The sequence below is a fragment of the Heterodontus francisci genome, chromosome 32 (genome assembly GCF_036365525.1).
Source record: "Heterodontus francisci isolate sHetFra1 chromosome 32, sHetFra1.hap1, whole genome shotgun sequence".
Lineage (NCBI taxonomy): Eukaryota > Metazoa > Chordata > Chondrichthyes > Heterodontiformes > Heterodontidae > Heterodontus > Heterodontus francisci.
The window spans coordinates 55,763,897-55,780,657 of NC_090402.1; the positions used below are offsets into that span (position 1 = coordinate 55,763,897).

At 49.5% G+C, this 16,761-nt stretch overlaps 1 protein-coding gene across 1 annotated transcript in view; it reads left to right on the forward strand.

Annotated features, from left to right (window-relative positions):
• The first annotated feature begins 9,691 nt into the window (after window positions 1-9,691).
• LOC137347527 (neutrophil cytosol factor 2-like) overlaps window positions 9,692-16,761 on the forward strand; it is a 165,672-nt gene continuing 158,602 nt past the window's right edge. The window contains exon 1 of the mRNA XM_068011981.1: window positions 9,692-9,769. Within this exon, the coding sequence (XP_067868082.1) occupies window positions 9,768-9,769 (2 nt within the window). The 5' untranslated portion in view covers window positions 9,692-9,767. The remainder of the gene's footprint in view (window positions 9,770-16,761) is intronic.

Sequence of the window (16,761 nt, forward strand, 5' to 3'; positions counted from 1 at the left end):
AGGAGGAGGAGATGGGGGCAGTAGGCGGGGGCGAGGAGAAGGGACGGGAGGAGAGGGATGACGTGGGGAAAGGGGAGGAAGGGTGATGGGGAGAGGCAGGGAGAGAGGGAGGACAGGGGGAGGAGGAGGGAAGGGAGGAGTGTGGGAGGAGAGTGGAGGGGAGTTGTGGGGGAGGAGAGTGGAGGGGATGAGGACAGAGGAGGGGGATGGGAGGGGAGGGAGTGGGAGGACTTGTGAGGGGACAAGGACAGAGAAGGGGTATGGATTGGGAGAGGGGAGGAGAAGGGAGGATGGGTTGAGAGAGGGCTCCTCGGAGGAGGGGGCGGAATGGGGAGGGGAGGAAGGGGATAGGGAGGAGGAAGGAGGAGGGAGCAGGATGGGGAGGGGAGGAGTGGGAGTGGGGGAGGGGGAGAGAAAGGGGGAGTAGGGGGAAAGGAGGCGGTGATAGGGGAGAGGAAGAGGAGGGAATGAGGTGGCGATAGAGGCAGGGGAGTGAAATGGAAGGGGGAGTGTGGGGTGGGGTGAGAGGGAAGGAGGGGGGTGGGGTGAGAGGGAAGGAAGGGACAGGGTGAAGAGGAAGGGGAAGGGAGCAAGGGAATGTGGGGAGAAGGGGGAAGAAGAGGAGGGGGGTGAAGAAAGGAGTGGGAGGAGGGTGGATGAGAGAGGAATGGGCAGAGGTGTGGGTGGAAGGGGGGTGGAGGGGAGGCGGAATGGAAGGAGGAGGGGGAGGAGTGGGGCAGAGGAGGGGGTGGGCGGAAAGGGGGAGGGGATATGAGGGGGAGGGGAGCTGAGAGGGGAAAGAAGAAAGGGGAGGCAAGGTGACGGGGAAAGGGGAGGGGGAAGAGGAGGAGGAGGGGGGAATGGGGAGAGGAAGATGGGGAAAGGAGGGAGGGAGCATGGGCAGGGGAGGAGGACGGGGAGGAGGAGGGGGACGGGGAGGGGAGGAGGACGGGGACGGGGAGGGGAGGAGGACGGGATGGGGGAGGGGAGGAGTAGGATGGCGGGGGTGGAGGAGGGAAGGGGGAACAGGATGGTAAAGGGAGAGTAGGAAGAGGAGGAGGAAAGGCAGGATGGGAAAGGGGGGATGGGTTGGGGAAGAGGAGGGGGAGAGAGAAAAGAAGGAGGAGGAGTGAGGAGGGGACGGGATGGGGAGGGTGGGAGGAGGGGCGAGGGTGATGTGATGAGTAGGAGGACGGGAAGAGGAGGGGGACAGGATGGGGAGGGAGCTGAGGGGGGGAGGGGAGGAGAGGGACGTGATGCGGAGGGGAGGGGGAGGGGGACAGGATGGGGAAGGGAGAGGAGGGAGGAGTGGACAAGGATGGGGGGGTGGGGAGGGGAGGAGGAGGACAGGATAGGGGAGGGGGAGCAGGAGGGGAGGACGGGGACAGGATGGGGCGAGGGAGGGGAGGAGGAGGTGGTGATGGAATGGGGGGAGGGAAGAGGTGGAGGAGGTGAGAGGACAGGCAAGAGGATAGGAGGGGGAGGAGGGGGGAGGGGAGGTGGAAGAGGAGGAGAGAAGCGGAAGAGAGGATGGGGAGGAGGTGGATGGGGCTGGGAGGAGGAGGGAGACTGGATGGGGAGGGGAGGAGGGGAGACGGGATGTGGAGGAGGGAGCGGAGGAGGAGTGAGCAGGATGGGGAAGGGAGAGGACGACGGGGAGATGGAGATGGGATGAGGGTGGAAGAGCAGGAGGGGAAACGAGTTGGGAGAAGGGGGGAGGTGAAGAGGGGAGGAAGAGGAGGAGGAGCAGAAGGGGAGGGAGGATGGGTGGGAAGGGAGAGGAGAGGGGATGGTGGGGAGGAAAGGGGAGGTGAGGAGGCGGAGAGGATAGGGGCGGAGGAGAGAGGTGTAGAGGGGGAGTGGGAGAGGTGGAGGGAGGAAAGGAGAGGGGACAAGGAGGGGAGGTGGAGGAGGAGGGGATGGGTGGGGGGAAGGAGGAGGGGAGGGGCGGTGGAAGAGGAGGAGGAGACTGGAGTGGGAGGCGGAGGAGGTAGGAGAGGGTGTGGGAGGTGGAGGGGGATAGGAGAGGGGTGTGGGAGGAGGAGGTATAGGAAAGGGGAGTGGGAGGAGGAGGGGGCAGGAGAGGGGTGTGGGAGGTGGAGGGGGATAGGAGAGGGGTGTGAGAGGGCGCAGGGGCTAGGAGAGGGGAGTGGAAGGAGGAGGGGGTAGGAGAGGGGTCTGGGAGGGGGAGTGGGTAGGAGAGGGGTGTGGGAGGGCGCAGGAACTAGGAGAGGGGAGTGGGAGGAGGAGGTACAGGAGAGGGGAGTGGGAGGAGGAGGGGGTAGGAGAGGGGTGTGGGAGGGGGGAGTGGGTAGGAGAGGGCTGTGGGAGGGCGCAGGAACTAGGAGAGGGGAGTGGGAGGAGGAGGTACAGGAGAGGGGAGTGGGAGGAGGGGGTAGGAGAGGGGTGTGGGAGGGGGAGTGGGTAGGAGAGGGCTGTGGGAGGGGGAGTGGGTAGGAGAGGGGTGTGGGAGGGCGCAGGAACTAGGAGAGGGGAGTGGGAGGAGGAGGTTTAGGGGAGTGGGAGGAGGAGGGGGTAGGAGAGGGGTGTGGCAGGTGGAGGGGGATAGGAGAGGCGTGTGGGAGGGCGCAGGGGCTAGGAGAGGGGAGTGGGAGGAGGAAGGGGTAGGAGAGGGGTGTGGGAGGTGGAGGGGGTTAGGAGAGTAGGAGGGGGAGAAGGTGGGGAGGAAGAATGGGGGGGAGGTGGGCGGGACAGGAATGGGTAGGGGAGGAAGAGGTTGAGGGGAGTGTGTGGGAGAGAGGGAGGGAAGGAGAATGGAGGGAGGAGAGGGGAAGGGAGTGGAGGGGGAGAGGGGGGAGAAGGAGGAAGGGGAGGGGGTGGGGAGAGGGGAGGGGAAAGGAGAGAGGGGGAGGGAGAGGAGGAAGGGTTGAGGGGGAAGTTGTGAGAGAGAAGAGGTGGGGGAGGGGTTGAGGGAGAGGATGAGGAGGAGGGGTGTGAGGGAGAGGATGAGGAGGAAGGGGTGAGGAGAGGATGAGGAGTAAGGGGTGAGGGAGAGGATGAGGGGTGGGGGTGCGAGGGCTTCGAAGGAGGGGAAGGGGAGGGGAGGGGCATGAGGGAGAGGAGGAAGGGGAGAGAGTGAGGATGAGGAGGAGGGGTGGGGGAGAGGAGGAGGGGGCTGGGGTTGGGGGGATGAGGGTGTGAGTGGCAGTGTGTGAGGGGTAGGGTTGAGAAGGTGAGGGGGAGGGGGCCAGGGGATGAGCGGGAGGTGGAGTACAGTAGAGGGGAGGGGTGGAGGGGAGAGAGAGGGGGAGGGGGAGAGGACTAAGGGGAGGGGGAGTGGGAATGGGAGGGCAGAGGGGCCATGGGAGGAGAGGGGTGGGGAGGGGAAAGGGGAAGGTGAGTAGTGGAGGGGGAGGCCAGTGAGAGCTTGGGCAGAAGGGTAGAGGGGGAGGAGTACAAGTAGTAGAGGGGGAGAGCAAGAAGGGAGAGGAGGATTTGTGGGTTAAGGGAGAGTGGGGGAGGGGTGAGGGGAGGTTTGGGGGTTAAGGCTAAAGGAGGATGAAGAGGGGGAAGGGTGGGGGAGAGTTGGAGAGGGTGAGGAGGAGGGAGAGGAGGGGGAAAGATTGAGGAGAGGTGGGTAGAGGAGGGGACATGAGGGAAGAGAGGGAGTGAGGGGGTTGAGGGATTTGGGGAAGGGGCTGAGGGAGTGAGGGTTTCGAAGGAGTGGGGCTTGAGGGAGTTGGTGCAGGGGGTGAGGGGTCGAGGGACTGAAGGGAAGGGGAAGAGGGGAGAATGAGTGAGGGGGTGCGGGAGCAAAAGAGAGAGGCAGGGGAGGGGTGAGGGGGAGGAGAGAGGGGATAAGGGGAGGGGAGAGGGGTAAGGGAGGAGTGAAGGGTGAAGAAGAGGAGGAGAGGGAGTGAGGGTTGGGGGAGAGGTGGGAGAGGGAGATGGAGTGAGAGGGAGGGCCAGATGGAGTGGAAGGGGAGGGGAGAGGGAGTGAGGGGTGGGGAAGTGAGAGGGAGGAAAGAAGGGGAGAGGGAGTGAATGAGTGAATATAGAGGGAGTGAGGGGAGTGGGAGATGGAAAGGGGGAGAGGGAGGGTGGAAAGGAGGGGAGATGGAGTGGAGAAAGGGAGGAGATAAAGGGGAAAGGGGAGGGAAAGGGAGAGAAGGAGTGGGGAGAGGGAGGGGACAGGGTGGAGAGGGAGTGGGAAATGGAGGAGGGGGAGGGGGAGGTGGCGAGGAGGAGGAGGAGAGGGAGGGGGAAAGGGGGGAGGGGGAGAACGAAGGGGAATGGGAGGAGGAAAGAGGGTGGGAGAGAAAGTGGGAAAGTGCAGAGAGGGAGGGTGAGGGGGGAAAGGGGGTAGGGAGAAATAGGGGGAATGGGAGGGGGAAAGGGGTAATGGGAGGGGGAAAGGGAGTGGAGAGGAAGGGGGAGGGGGATGGGAAAAGGGGGAGAGGGAGGGGGAGGGTGAGGAGGAAGGGGCAGAGGGAGGGGGAAGGAGGGGGAAGGGGCAGAGGGAGGTGGGGAGGGGGAAGGGGGAGGGAGGGAGAGGAGGAAGAGGGCAGAGGGAGGGGGAAAGAGGGAGGGGAGAAAGGGGGAGAGGAAGGGGAAAGAGGGAATGTGAGAAGGACGGAGAAGGAGAGGGGAGAGGGGGTTGAAGGGAAGAGGGGGATAGGGAGGAGAGAGGGAGGGGAAGGGGATGGGTGGGCGGGAGATGGAGTGAGATGTGAGGGTCAGAGTGAGCGGATGAGGGTGTGTGTGAATGGGAGGCAGGGGAGAGAAGGGCAGTGAGAGGGTGCAGGCTGAAGGGCAGCTGGGGTGAGGGATGCAGCTGGAAGGCAAGGGGCTGGGTGCTGGGTATCAAGAAAAAGGCTTGCATTTATAGAGCAACTTTCACCAGCTCAGGATGTCCCAAAACACTTCACAGCCAATGAAGTGCAGTCACTGTTGTAATGAAGGAAATGTGCAGCCAATTTGAGCACAGCAAGCTCCCAAAAACAGCAATGTGATAATGACCAGATAATGTGTTTTTGTGATGTTGATTGAGGGATAAATATTGGCCTGGACACCCAGCTTCCCTTCAAAATTGTCCACCTAAGAGAGCAGTTGGGATCTTGATTTAAAATCTCATCTGCTAGATTGCACCACTAACAGAGCAGCCCTCTTTCAGTACTGCACTGGGAGTGTCAGACTCAAATACGCACTTGGTCCTGACATGTAAATTGAAGCTACGATATCCTAATGCAGTGTGCTAACACTGATCCATGACTGACATTGCCCCTCCATGGTGATCATGCCTGCTGGTTAGTGATGAGTTAGTATCCCTGCCCTGCTGGTTAATGATGGGTTAGAACATAGAACATAGAACATTACAGCGCAGTACAGGCCCTTCAGCCCTCGATGTTGCGCCGACCTGTGAAACCATCTGACCTACACTATTCCATTTTCATCCATATGTCTATCCAATGACCACTTAAATGCCCTTAAAGTTGGCAAGTCTACTACTGTTGCAGGCAGGGCATTCCACGCCCCTACTACTCTCTGTGTAAAGAAACTACCTCTCACATCTGTCCTATATCTATCACCCCTCAACTTAAAGCTATGTCCCCTCGTGTTTGCCATCACCATCCGAGGAAAAAGGCTCTCACTATCCACCCTGTCCAACCCTCTGATTATCTTATATGTCTCTATTAAGTCACCTCTTCTCCTCCTTCTCTCTAACGAAAACAACCTCAAGTCCCTCAGCCTTTCCTCGTAAGACCTTCCCTCCATACCAGGCAACATCCTAGTAAATCTCCTCTGCACCTTTCCCAAAGCTTCCACATCCTTCCTATAATGCGGTGACCAGAACTGCACGCAATACTCCAGGTGCGGCCGCACCAGAGTTCTGTACAGCTGCAGCATGACCTCGTGGCTCCTAAACTCGATCCCCCTACTAATAAAAGCTAACACACCATATGCCTTCTTAACAGCTCTATTAACCTGGGTGGCAACTTTCAGGGATTTATGTACCTGGACACCAAGATCTCTCTGCTCATCTACACTACCAAGAATCTTCCCATTAGCCCAGTATTCTGCAATCCTGTTACTCCTTCCGAAGTGAATCACCTCACACTTTTCCGCATTAAACTCCATTTGCCATCTCTCAGCCCAGCTCTGCAGCCTATCTATGTCCCTCTGTAACCTACAACATCCTTCGGCACTATCCACAACTCCACCGACCTTCGTGTCATCCGCAAATTTACTAACCCACCCTTCTACACCCTCATCCAGGTCATTTATAAAAATGACAAACAGCAGTGGTCCCAAAACAGATCCTTGCGGTACACCACTAGTAACTAAACTCCAGGATGAACATTTACCATCAACCACCACCCTCTGTCTTCTTTCAGCTAGCCAATTTCTGGTACTGAACCATGTGGAACCCCACTAGAACATACGAATTAGGAGCAGGAGTAGGCCACTCAGCTCCTCGAACCTGCTCCACCATTCAACAAGATCATGGCAGATCTGATTGTAACCTCAACTCCACATTCTCGCCTACCCTCGATAACCTTTCTCCCCCTTGCTTATCAAGAAACTATCTACCTCTGCCTTAAAAATATTCAGAGACCCTGCTTCCACTGCCTTTTGAGGAAGAGAATTCCAAAGGCTCACGACCCTCTGAGTGAAAAAATTTCTCCTAATTTCTGTCTTAAATGAGTGACCCCTTATTTTTAAATAGTGACCTCTAGTTCTAGATTCTCCCACAAGAGGAAACATCCGTTCCACATCCACCCTATCAAGACCCCTCAATATCTTATATGTTTCATTCAAGTCGCCTCTTACTCTTCTAAACTCCAGCGGATACAAGATTAGCCTGTCCAACCTTTCCTCATAAGACAACCTGCCCATTCCAGGTATTAGTGTAATAAAACTTCTCTGAACTGCCACCAATGATTTACACCCTTCCTTAAATAAAGAGACCAATACTGCACACAGTACTCCAGATGTAGTCTCACCAATGTCCTGTATAACTGAAGCATAACCTCCCTACTTTTGTAATCAATTCCCCTCAGCTATCCAGTCACAAAAATAATTATTGACCATTACCCTTTGCTTTAGCTGATGACCCTTCCTGCATATGTGGTTGTCCAGGACACGAGAAGTGTACTGGATTTGCCACATGGAACAGGATGTACACTCCACTGGACATGCCCTGTCATGCCTTTATTTGTTCGAGTATTAATTGACTGCACGGAAATAAACTTAAGACTTAAATAAATAAGGATTCATCAGCTGCTCCCTGGTCAGCTGCTTCCTTTGTGCTTTATAGGGAGTTAAATTAACTGTTTGACTTAACGCTTATCGATATATCTCAGATTTTAATTTACTGAAAAATTCAGAATCTTTTATTATCATTATCCCTTGTTCTATAACTTTATCTCCTAGATCTGATTGATTAATTAAACACTGACTGTTTTTAGATGATAAATCAAACTGACTTTAGTTTTATGCTAATTAATTGATCTAGTCTTACTTTATAGTTGATTAATGCAGAAATCAGATTTGCACACAGTTCTCTTGCTGTTGGGGAGGGGACAGGGAGGGGGAGTCTAATTAGTGTTATAGCATAATTCCCCTGCTCTTACACGCTAGGCCTTGGCTAGTAAAGGAACATATCCCGTGTGCCTTCTTGACCACCTTATCTATCTGTCCTGCGACCTGCAGGAATCTGTGGACATGCATTCCAAGGTCCTTCTTATCCTCTCCACTTTTCAGGATCCTACCACTCATTGTGCATTCCATTTCCTTCTTTTTCCTTCCCAAATGCATTAGCTCACACTTCTCCAGGTTGAATTCCATTTGCCACTTTGCTGCCCATTTGACCAGTCCATTGATATCCTCCTGCATTCTATAGCTTTATTCCTCACTGTCAACCACACAACCAATTTTTCCATCATCTGCAAACTTCTAAATCATGGCCCCTATATTTAAGTCTAAACCATTGATATATATACCACAAAAAGCAAACGGCCGAGTGCTGAGCCCTGTGGAAACCCAACTGGAAACCAGGCTTCCAGTCAGGATTCAGTCCTGGACATGATTAACAGCAGCAATAACAGCAGAATCCAAACCCTGCAATATCTTGTGAACTCGCTGGTGTCTCAGCAGGTTGTTTGACTGAGCAAATCCCTTCCCACATGCAGAGCAGGTGAATGGCCTCTCCCCCGTGTGAACTCGCTGGTGTGCCAGCAGATTCCTTTTACTTTTAAATCTTTTATCACAGACAGAACATTTGAAAGGTCTCTTATCAGTGTGAGTATCCCTGCCCTGCTGGTTAATTATGGGTTACTATTCCTGCCCTGCTGGTTAATGATGGGTTAGTATCCCTGCCCTGCTGGTTAATGATGGGTTACTATCCCTGCCCTGCTGGTTAATTATGGGTTAGTATCCCTGCCCTGCTGGTGAATGATGGGTTAGTATTCCTGCCCTGCTGGTTAATGATGAGTTAGTATCCCTGCCCTGCTGGTTAATGATGGGTTAGTATCCCTGCCCTGCTGGTTAATGATGAGTTAGTATCCCTGCCCTGCTGGTTAATTATGGGTTACTATTCCTGCCCTGCTGGTTAATGATGGGTTAGTATCCCTGCCCTGCTGGTTAATTATGGGTTACTATTCCTGCCCTGCTGGTTAATGATGGGTTAGTATCCCTGCCCTGCTGGTTAATGATGGGTTAGTATTCCTGCCCTGCTGGTTAATGATGGGTTACTATCCCTGCCCTGCTGGTTAATGATGAGTTATTATCCCTGCCCTGCTGGTTAATGATGAGTTATAATTCCTGCCCTGCTGGTTAATGATGAGTTAGTATCCCTGCCCTGCTGGTTAATGATGAGTTAGTATCCCTGCCCTGCTAGTTAATGATGAGTTATAATTCCTGCCCTGCTGGTTAATGATGGGTTAGTATCCCTGCCCTGCAGGTTAATGATGAGTTAGTATCCCTGCCCTGCTGGTTAATGATGGGTTATTATTCCTGCCCTGCAGGTTAATGATGAGTTATAATTCCTGCCCTGCCGGTTAATGATGGGTTAGTATCCCTGCCCTGCTGGTTAATGATGAGTTAGTATCCCTGCCCTGCTGGTTAATGATGAGTTAGTATCCCTGCCCTGCTGGTTAATGATGAGTTATAATTCCTGCCCTGCAGGTTAATGATGAGTTAGTATCCCTGCCCTGCTGGTTAATGATGGGTTATAATTCCTGCCCTGCCGGTTAATGATGGGTTAGTATCCCTGCCCTGCTGGTTAATGATGGGTTATTATTCCTGCCCTGCTGGTTAATGATGAGTTATAATTCCTGCCCTGCTGGTTAATGATGAGTTAGTATCCCTGCCCTGCTGGTTAATGATGGGTTATTATTCATGCCCTGCTGGTTAATGATGGGTTAGTATCCCTGCCCTGCTGGTTAATGATGAGTTATTATTCCTGCCCTGCTGGTAAATGATGGGTTATTATTCCTGCCCTGCTGGTTAATGATGGGTTAGTATCCCTGCCCTGCTGGTTAATGATGAGTTATTATTCCTGCCCTGCTGGTTAATGATGGGTTATTATTCCTGCCCTGCTGGTTAATGATGGGTTAGTATCCCTGCCCTGCTGGTTAATGATGAGTTATTATTCCTGCCCTGCTGGTTAATGATGGGTTAGTATCCCTGCCCTGCTGGTTAATAATTTTCGTGATACTTTGCAGGCTTTTGACCAAACGATTGCGAAAGATGACCGGTTGGCGATCGGGTTCTTCCAGAGAGGCGCGGTTCATCTACGATTAGAGATGTAAGGACATACTCCCTCTCCCTGTATATTAATCTGGATTCACTCCCTCTCCCTGTACATTAATCTGGATTCATTACCTCTCCCTGCACATTAATCTGGATTCACTCCTTCTTCCTGTACATTAATCTGGATTCACTCCTTCTCCCTGTACATTAATCTGGATTCACTCCCCCTTCCTGTACATTAATCTGAATTCGCACCCTCTCCCTGCACATTAATTTGGATTCGCTCCCTCTCCCTGTATATTAATCTGGACTCATTCTTTCTCCCTGTACATTAATCTGGATTCATTACCTCTCCCTGCACATTAATCTGGATTCACTCCTTCTTCCTGTACATTAATCTGGATTCACTCCTTCTCCCTGTACATTAATCTGGATTCACTCCCCCTTCCTGTACATTAATCTGAATTCGCACCCTCTCCCTGCACATTAATTTGGATTCGCTCCCTCTCCCTGTATATTAATCTGGACTCATTCTTTCTCCCTGTACATTAATCTGGATTCACTCATTCTCCCTGTACATTAATCTGGATTCACTCACTCGCCCTGTATATTAATCTGGACTCATTCTTTCTCCCTGTACATTAATCTGGATTCACTCATTCTCCCTGTATGTTAATCTGGACTCATTCTTTCTCCCTGTACATTAATCTGGATTCACTCATTCTCCCTGTACATTAATCTGGATTCACTCCCTCTCCCTGTATATTAATCTGGACTCATTCTTTCTCCCTGTACATTAATCTGGATTCACTCCCTCTTCCTGTATATTAATCTGGACTCATTCTTTCTCCCTGTACATTAATCTGGATTCACTCCCTCTTCCTGTATATTAATCTGGACTCATTCTTTCTCCCTGTACATTAATCTGGATTCACTCCCTCTTCCTGTATATTAATCTGGACTCATTCTTTCTCCCTGTACATTAATCTGGATTCACTCCCTCTTCCTGTATATTAATCTGGACTCATTCTTTCTCCCTGTACATTAATCTGGATTCACTCTCTCGCCCTGTACATTAATCTGGATTCACTCCCTCTACCTGTACATTAATCTGGATTCACTCTCTCTCCCTGTATATTAATCTGGACTCATTCGTTCTCCCTGTGCATTAATCTGGATTCACTCCCTCTCCCTGTATATTAATCTGGACTCATTCGTTCTCCCTGTGCATTAATCTGGATTCACTCCCTCTCCCTGTATATTAATCTGGACTCATTCGTTCTCCCTGTACATTAATCTGGATTCACTCCCTCTTCCTGTACATTAATCTGGACTCATTCTTTCTCCCTGTACATTAATCTGGATTCACTCTCTCCCCCTGTACATTAATCTGGATTCACTCCCTCTCCCTGTATATTAATCTGGACTCATTCGTTCTCCCTGTACATTAATCTGGATTCACTCCCTCTTCCTGTACATTAATCTGGACTCATTCTTTCTCCCTGTACATTAATCTGGATTCACTCTGCCTCCCTGTACATTAATCTGGATTCGCTCTCTCTCCCTGTATATTTATCTGGACTCATTCTTTCTCCCTGTACATTAATCTGGATTCACTCCCTCTTCCTGTATATTAATCTGAATTCACTCCCTCTCCCTGTACATTAATCTGGATTAACACCGGCTCCCTGTATATTAATCTGGATTCACTCCCTCTCCCTGTACATTAATCTGGATTCACTCCCTGTCCCTGTATATTAATCTGGACTCATTCTTTCTCCCTGTACATTAATCTGGATTCGCTCCCTCTTCCTGTATATTAATCTGAATTCACTCCCTCTCCCTGTACATTAATCTGGATTAACACCGGCTCCCTGTATATTAATCTGGATTCACTCCCTCTCCCTGTACATTAATCTGGATTCACTCCCTGTCCCTGTATATTAATCTGAACTCATTCTTTCTCCCTGTATATTAATCTGGATTCACTCCCTCTCCCTGTACATTAATCTGGATTCACTCCCTCTCCCTGTACATTAATCTGGATTCACTCCCTCTCCCTGTATATTAATCTGGACTCATTCTTTCTCCCTGTACATTAATCTGGATTCGCTCCTTCTCCCTGTATATTAATCTGGATTCACTCCCTCTCCCTGTACATTAATCTGGATTCACTCCCTCTCCCTGTATATTAATCTGGACTCATTCTTTCTCCCTGTACATTAATCAGAATTCACTCCCTCACCCTGTGCATTAATCCGGATTCACTCTCTCTCCCAGTACATTAATCTGGATTCACTCCTTCTCCCTGTACATTAATCTGGATTCACTCTCTCTCCCTGTACATTAATCTGAATTCGCTCCCTCTCCCTGTATATTAATCTGGACTCATTCTTTCTCCCTGTACATTAATCTGGATTCACTCCGTCTCCCTGTACATTAATCTGGATTCACTCCCTCTCCCTGTACATTAATCTGGATTCACTCTCTCTCCCAGTACATTAATCTGGATTCGCTCCCTCTCCCTGTATATTAATCTGGATTCACTCTCACTCCCTGTACATTAATCTTGATTCACTCCCTCTCCCTGTACATTTATCAGGATTCACTCCCTCTTCATATACATTAATCAGGATTCACTCCCTCTCCCTGTATATGAATCTGGAGTCACTCCCTCTCCCTGTACATTAATCTGGATTCACTCTCTCTCCCTGTACATTAATCAGGATTCACTCCCTCTCCCTGTATATTAATCTGAACACATTCTTCCTCCCTGTACATTAATCAGGATTCACTCCCTCTCCCTGTATATGAATCTGAAGTCACTCCCTCTCCCTGTACATTAATCTGGATTCACTCTCTCTCCCTGCATATTAATCTTGATTCACTCCCTCTCCCTGTACATTTATCAGGATTCACTCCCTCTTCATATACATTAATCAGGATTCACTCCCTCTCCCTGTATATGAATCTGGAGTCACTCCCTCTCCCTGTACATTAATCTGGATTCACTCTCTCTCCCTGTACATTAATCAGGATTCACTCCCTCTCCCTGTATATTAATCTGAACACATTCTTTCTCCCTGTACATTAATCAGGATTCACTCCCTCTCCCTGTATATGAATCTGGAGTCACTCCCTCTCCCTGTACATTAATCTGGATTCACTCTCTCTCCCTGTACATTAATCAGGATTCACTCCCTCTCCCTGTATATTAATCTGAACACATTCTTTCTCCCTGTACATTAATCTGGATTCACTCCCTCTCCCTGTACATTAATCTGGACTCATTCATTCTCCCTGTACATTTATCAGGATTCACTCCCTCTTCATATACATTAATCAGGATTCACTCCCTCTCCCTGTACATTAATCTGGATTCACTCTCTCTCCCTGTACATTAATCTGGATTCACTCTCTCTCCCTGTACATTAATCAGGATTCACTCCCTCTCCCTGTATATTAATCTGGACTCATTCTTTCTCCCTGTACATTAATCTGGATTCACTCTTTCTCCCTGTACATTAATCAGGATTCACTCCCTCTCCCTGTATATTAATCTGGATTCACTCTCTCTCCCTGTACATTAATCAGGATTCACTCCCTCTCCCTGTATATTAATCTGGACTCATTCTTTCTCCCTGTACATTAATCAGGATTCACTCCCTCTTCCTGTATATTAATCTGGACTCATTCTTTCTCCCTGTACATTAATCTGGATTCACTCTCTCTCCCTGTACATTAATCAGGATACACTCTCTCTCCCTGTATATTAATCTGGACTCATTCTTTCTCCCTGTACATTAATCTGGATTCACTCCCTCTTCCTGTATATTAATCTGGACTCATTCTTTCTCCCTGTACATTAATCTGGATTCACTCCCTCTTCCTGTATATTAATCTGGACTCATTCTTTCTCCCTGTACATTAATCTGGATTCACTCTCTCTCCCTGTACATTAATCAGGATACACTCTCTCTCCCTGTATATTAATCTGGACTCATTCTTTCTCCCTGTACATTAATCTGGATTCACTCCCTCTTCCTGTATATTAATCTGGATTCATTCATTCTCCCTGTGCATTAATCAGGATTCACTCCCTCTTCCTGTATATTAATCTGGATTCATTCTTTCTCCCTGTACATTAATCTGGATTCACTCTGCCTCCCTGTACATTAATCAGGATACACTCTCTCTCCCTGTATATTAATCTGCACTCACTCCCTTTCCCTGTACATTAATCTGGATTCACTCCCTCTTCCTGTATATTAATCTGGACTCATTCTTTCTCCCTGTACATATAGCTGGACTCACTCCCCTACCTTGTACATTAATCTGGACTCACTCCCTCTCCCTGTACATTAATCCGGACTCACTCCCTCACCCCGTACATTAATCTGGACTCACTCCCTCCCACTGTGCATTAATCTGGATTCACTCTCTCTCCCTGTACATTAATCCGGATTCACTCCCTCTCCCAGTACATTAATCTGGATTCACTCTGACTCCCTGTACATTAATCTGTATTCACTCCCTCACCCTGTGCATTAATCTGGATTCACTCTCTCTCCCTGAACATTAATCTGGACTCACTCCCTCTCCAAGTACATTAATCTGGATTCACTCTCTCTCCCTGTGCATTCATCTGGATTCACTCCCTCTCCCTGTACATTCATCTGGATTCACTCCCTCTCCCTGTACATTAATCCGGACTCACTCCCGTTCCCTGTACATTAATCTGGATTCACTCTCTCTCCCTGTTCATTAATCCGGACTCTCTCCCTCACCCTGTACATTAATCCGGACTCACTCCCTTTCCCTGTGCATTAATCTGGATTTACTCTCTCTCCATGTACATTAATCCGGACTCACTCTCTCTCCCTATACATTAATCTGGATTCTTTCTCTCTCCCTGTACATTCATCTGGATTCACTCTCTCTCCCTGTACATTAATCTGGATTCACTCTCTATCCATGTACATTAATCCGGACTCACTCACTCTCCCTGTACATTCATCTGGATTCACTCTCTCTCCCTGTACAATAATCTGGATTCACTCTCTATCCATGTACATTAATCCGGACTCACTCTCTCTCCCTATACATTAATCTGGATTCACTCTCTCTCCCTGTACATTAATCTGGATTCACTCTCTATCCATGTACATTAATCCGGACTCACTCACTCTCCCTGTACATTAATCTGGATTCACTCTCTCTCCCTGTACATTAATCTGGATTCACTCTCGATCCATGTACATTAATCTGGACTCACTCCCTCCCCCTGTACGTTCATCTGGATTCACTCCCTCTCCCTATGCATTAATCTGGATTCACTCCCTCACCCTTTACATTAATCTGGACTCACTCCCTCTCCCTGTGCATTAATCTGGATTCAGTCTCTCTCCCTGTACATTAATCTGGATTCACTCTCTCTCTCTGTACATTAATCTGGACTGACTCCTCTCCCTGTACATTAATCTGGATTCACTCTCTCTCCCTGTACATTAATCTGGATTCACTCTCTCTCCCTGTACATTAATCTGGATTCACTCTCGATCCATGTACATTAATCTGGACTCACTCCCTCCCCCTGTACGTTGATCTGGATTCACTCCCTCTCCCTATGCATTAATCTGGATTCACTCCCTCACCCTTTACATTAATCTGGACTCACTCCCTCTCCCTGTGCATTAATCTGGATTCAGTCTCTCTCCCTGTACATTAATCTGGATTCACTCTCTCTCTCTCTGTACATTAATCTGGACTGACTCCCTCTCCCTGTACATTAATCTGGATTCACTCTCTCTCCCTTTACATTAATCTGGACTCACTCCCTCTCCCTGTACATTAATCTGGATTCACTCTCTCTCCCTGTACATTAATTTGGACTCACTCCCTCGCCCTGTAAATTAATCTCGATTCACTCCCTCTCCCTGTGCATTAATCTGGATTCACTCTCTCTCCCTGTGCATTAATCTGGATTCACTCCCTCTCCCTGTCCATTAATCTGGATTTACTCTCTCTCCCTGTACATTAATCTGGATTCAGTCTCTCTCCCTGTACATTAATTTGGACTCACTCCCTCGCCCTGTAAATTAATCTCGATTCACTCCCTCTCCCTGTGCATTAATCTGGATTCACTCCCTCTCCCTGTGCATTAATCTGGATTCACTCTCTCTCCCTGTACATTAATCTGGATTCACTCCCTCTCCCTGTCCATTAATCTGGATTTACTCTCTCTCCCTGTACATTAATCTGGATTCAGTCTCTCTCCCTGTACATTAATCTGGATTCACTCTATCTCGCTGTACATTAATCTGGATTCAATCTCCCGCCCTCTACATTAATCTGGATTCTCTCGCTCTCCCTGTACATTAATCTGGATCGACTGTCTCTCCCTGTACATTAATCTGGTTCAGTTCCCTCTCCCTCTACATTAATCTTGATCGACTCCCTCTCCCTGTACATTAATCTGGATTCACTCCCTCTCCCTGTACATTAATCTGGATCAACTCTCTTTCCCTGTACGTTAATCTGGATTGGCTCCCTCTCCCTGTACATTAATTTGGATTCACTCTCTCTCCCTGCACATTAATCTGGATTCACTCCCTCTCCCTGTACATTAATCTGGATTCACCTCCTCTCCCTGTACATTAATCTGGATTCACTCTCTCTCTCTCTGTACATTAATCTGGATTCACTCTCTCTCCCTGTACATTAATCTGGATTCACTCCCTCTCCCTGTTGATTATTCTGGATTCATTCTCTCTCCCTGTTCATTAATCTGGATTGACTCCCTCTCCCTGTACATTAATCTGGATTCACTCTCTCTCCCTGCACATTAATCTGGATTCACTCCCTCTCCCTGTATATTAATCTGGATTCACTCTCTCTCCCTGCACATTAATCTGGATTCACTCCCTCTCCCTGCACATTAATCTGGATTCACTCTCTCTCCCTGTATATTAATCTGGATTCACTCTCTCTCCCTGCACATTAATCTGGATTCACTCCCTCTCCCTGTATATTAATCTGGATTTACTC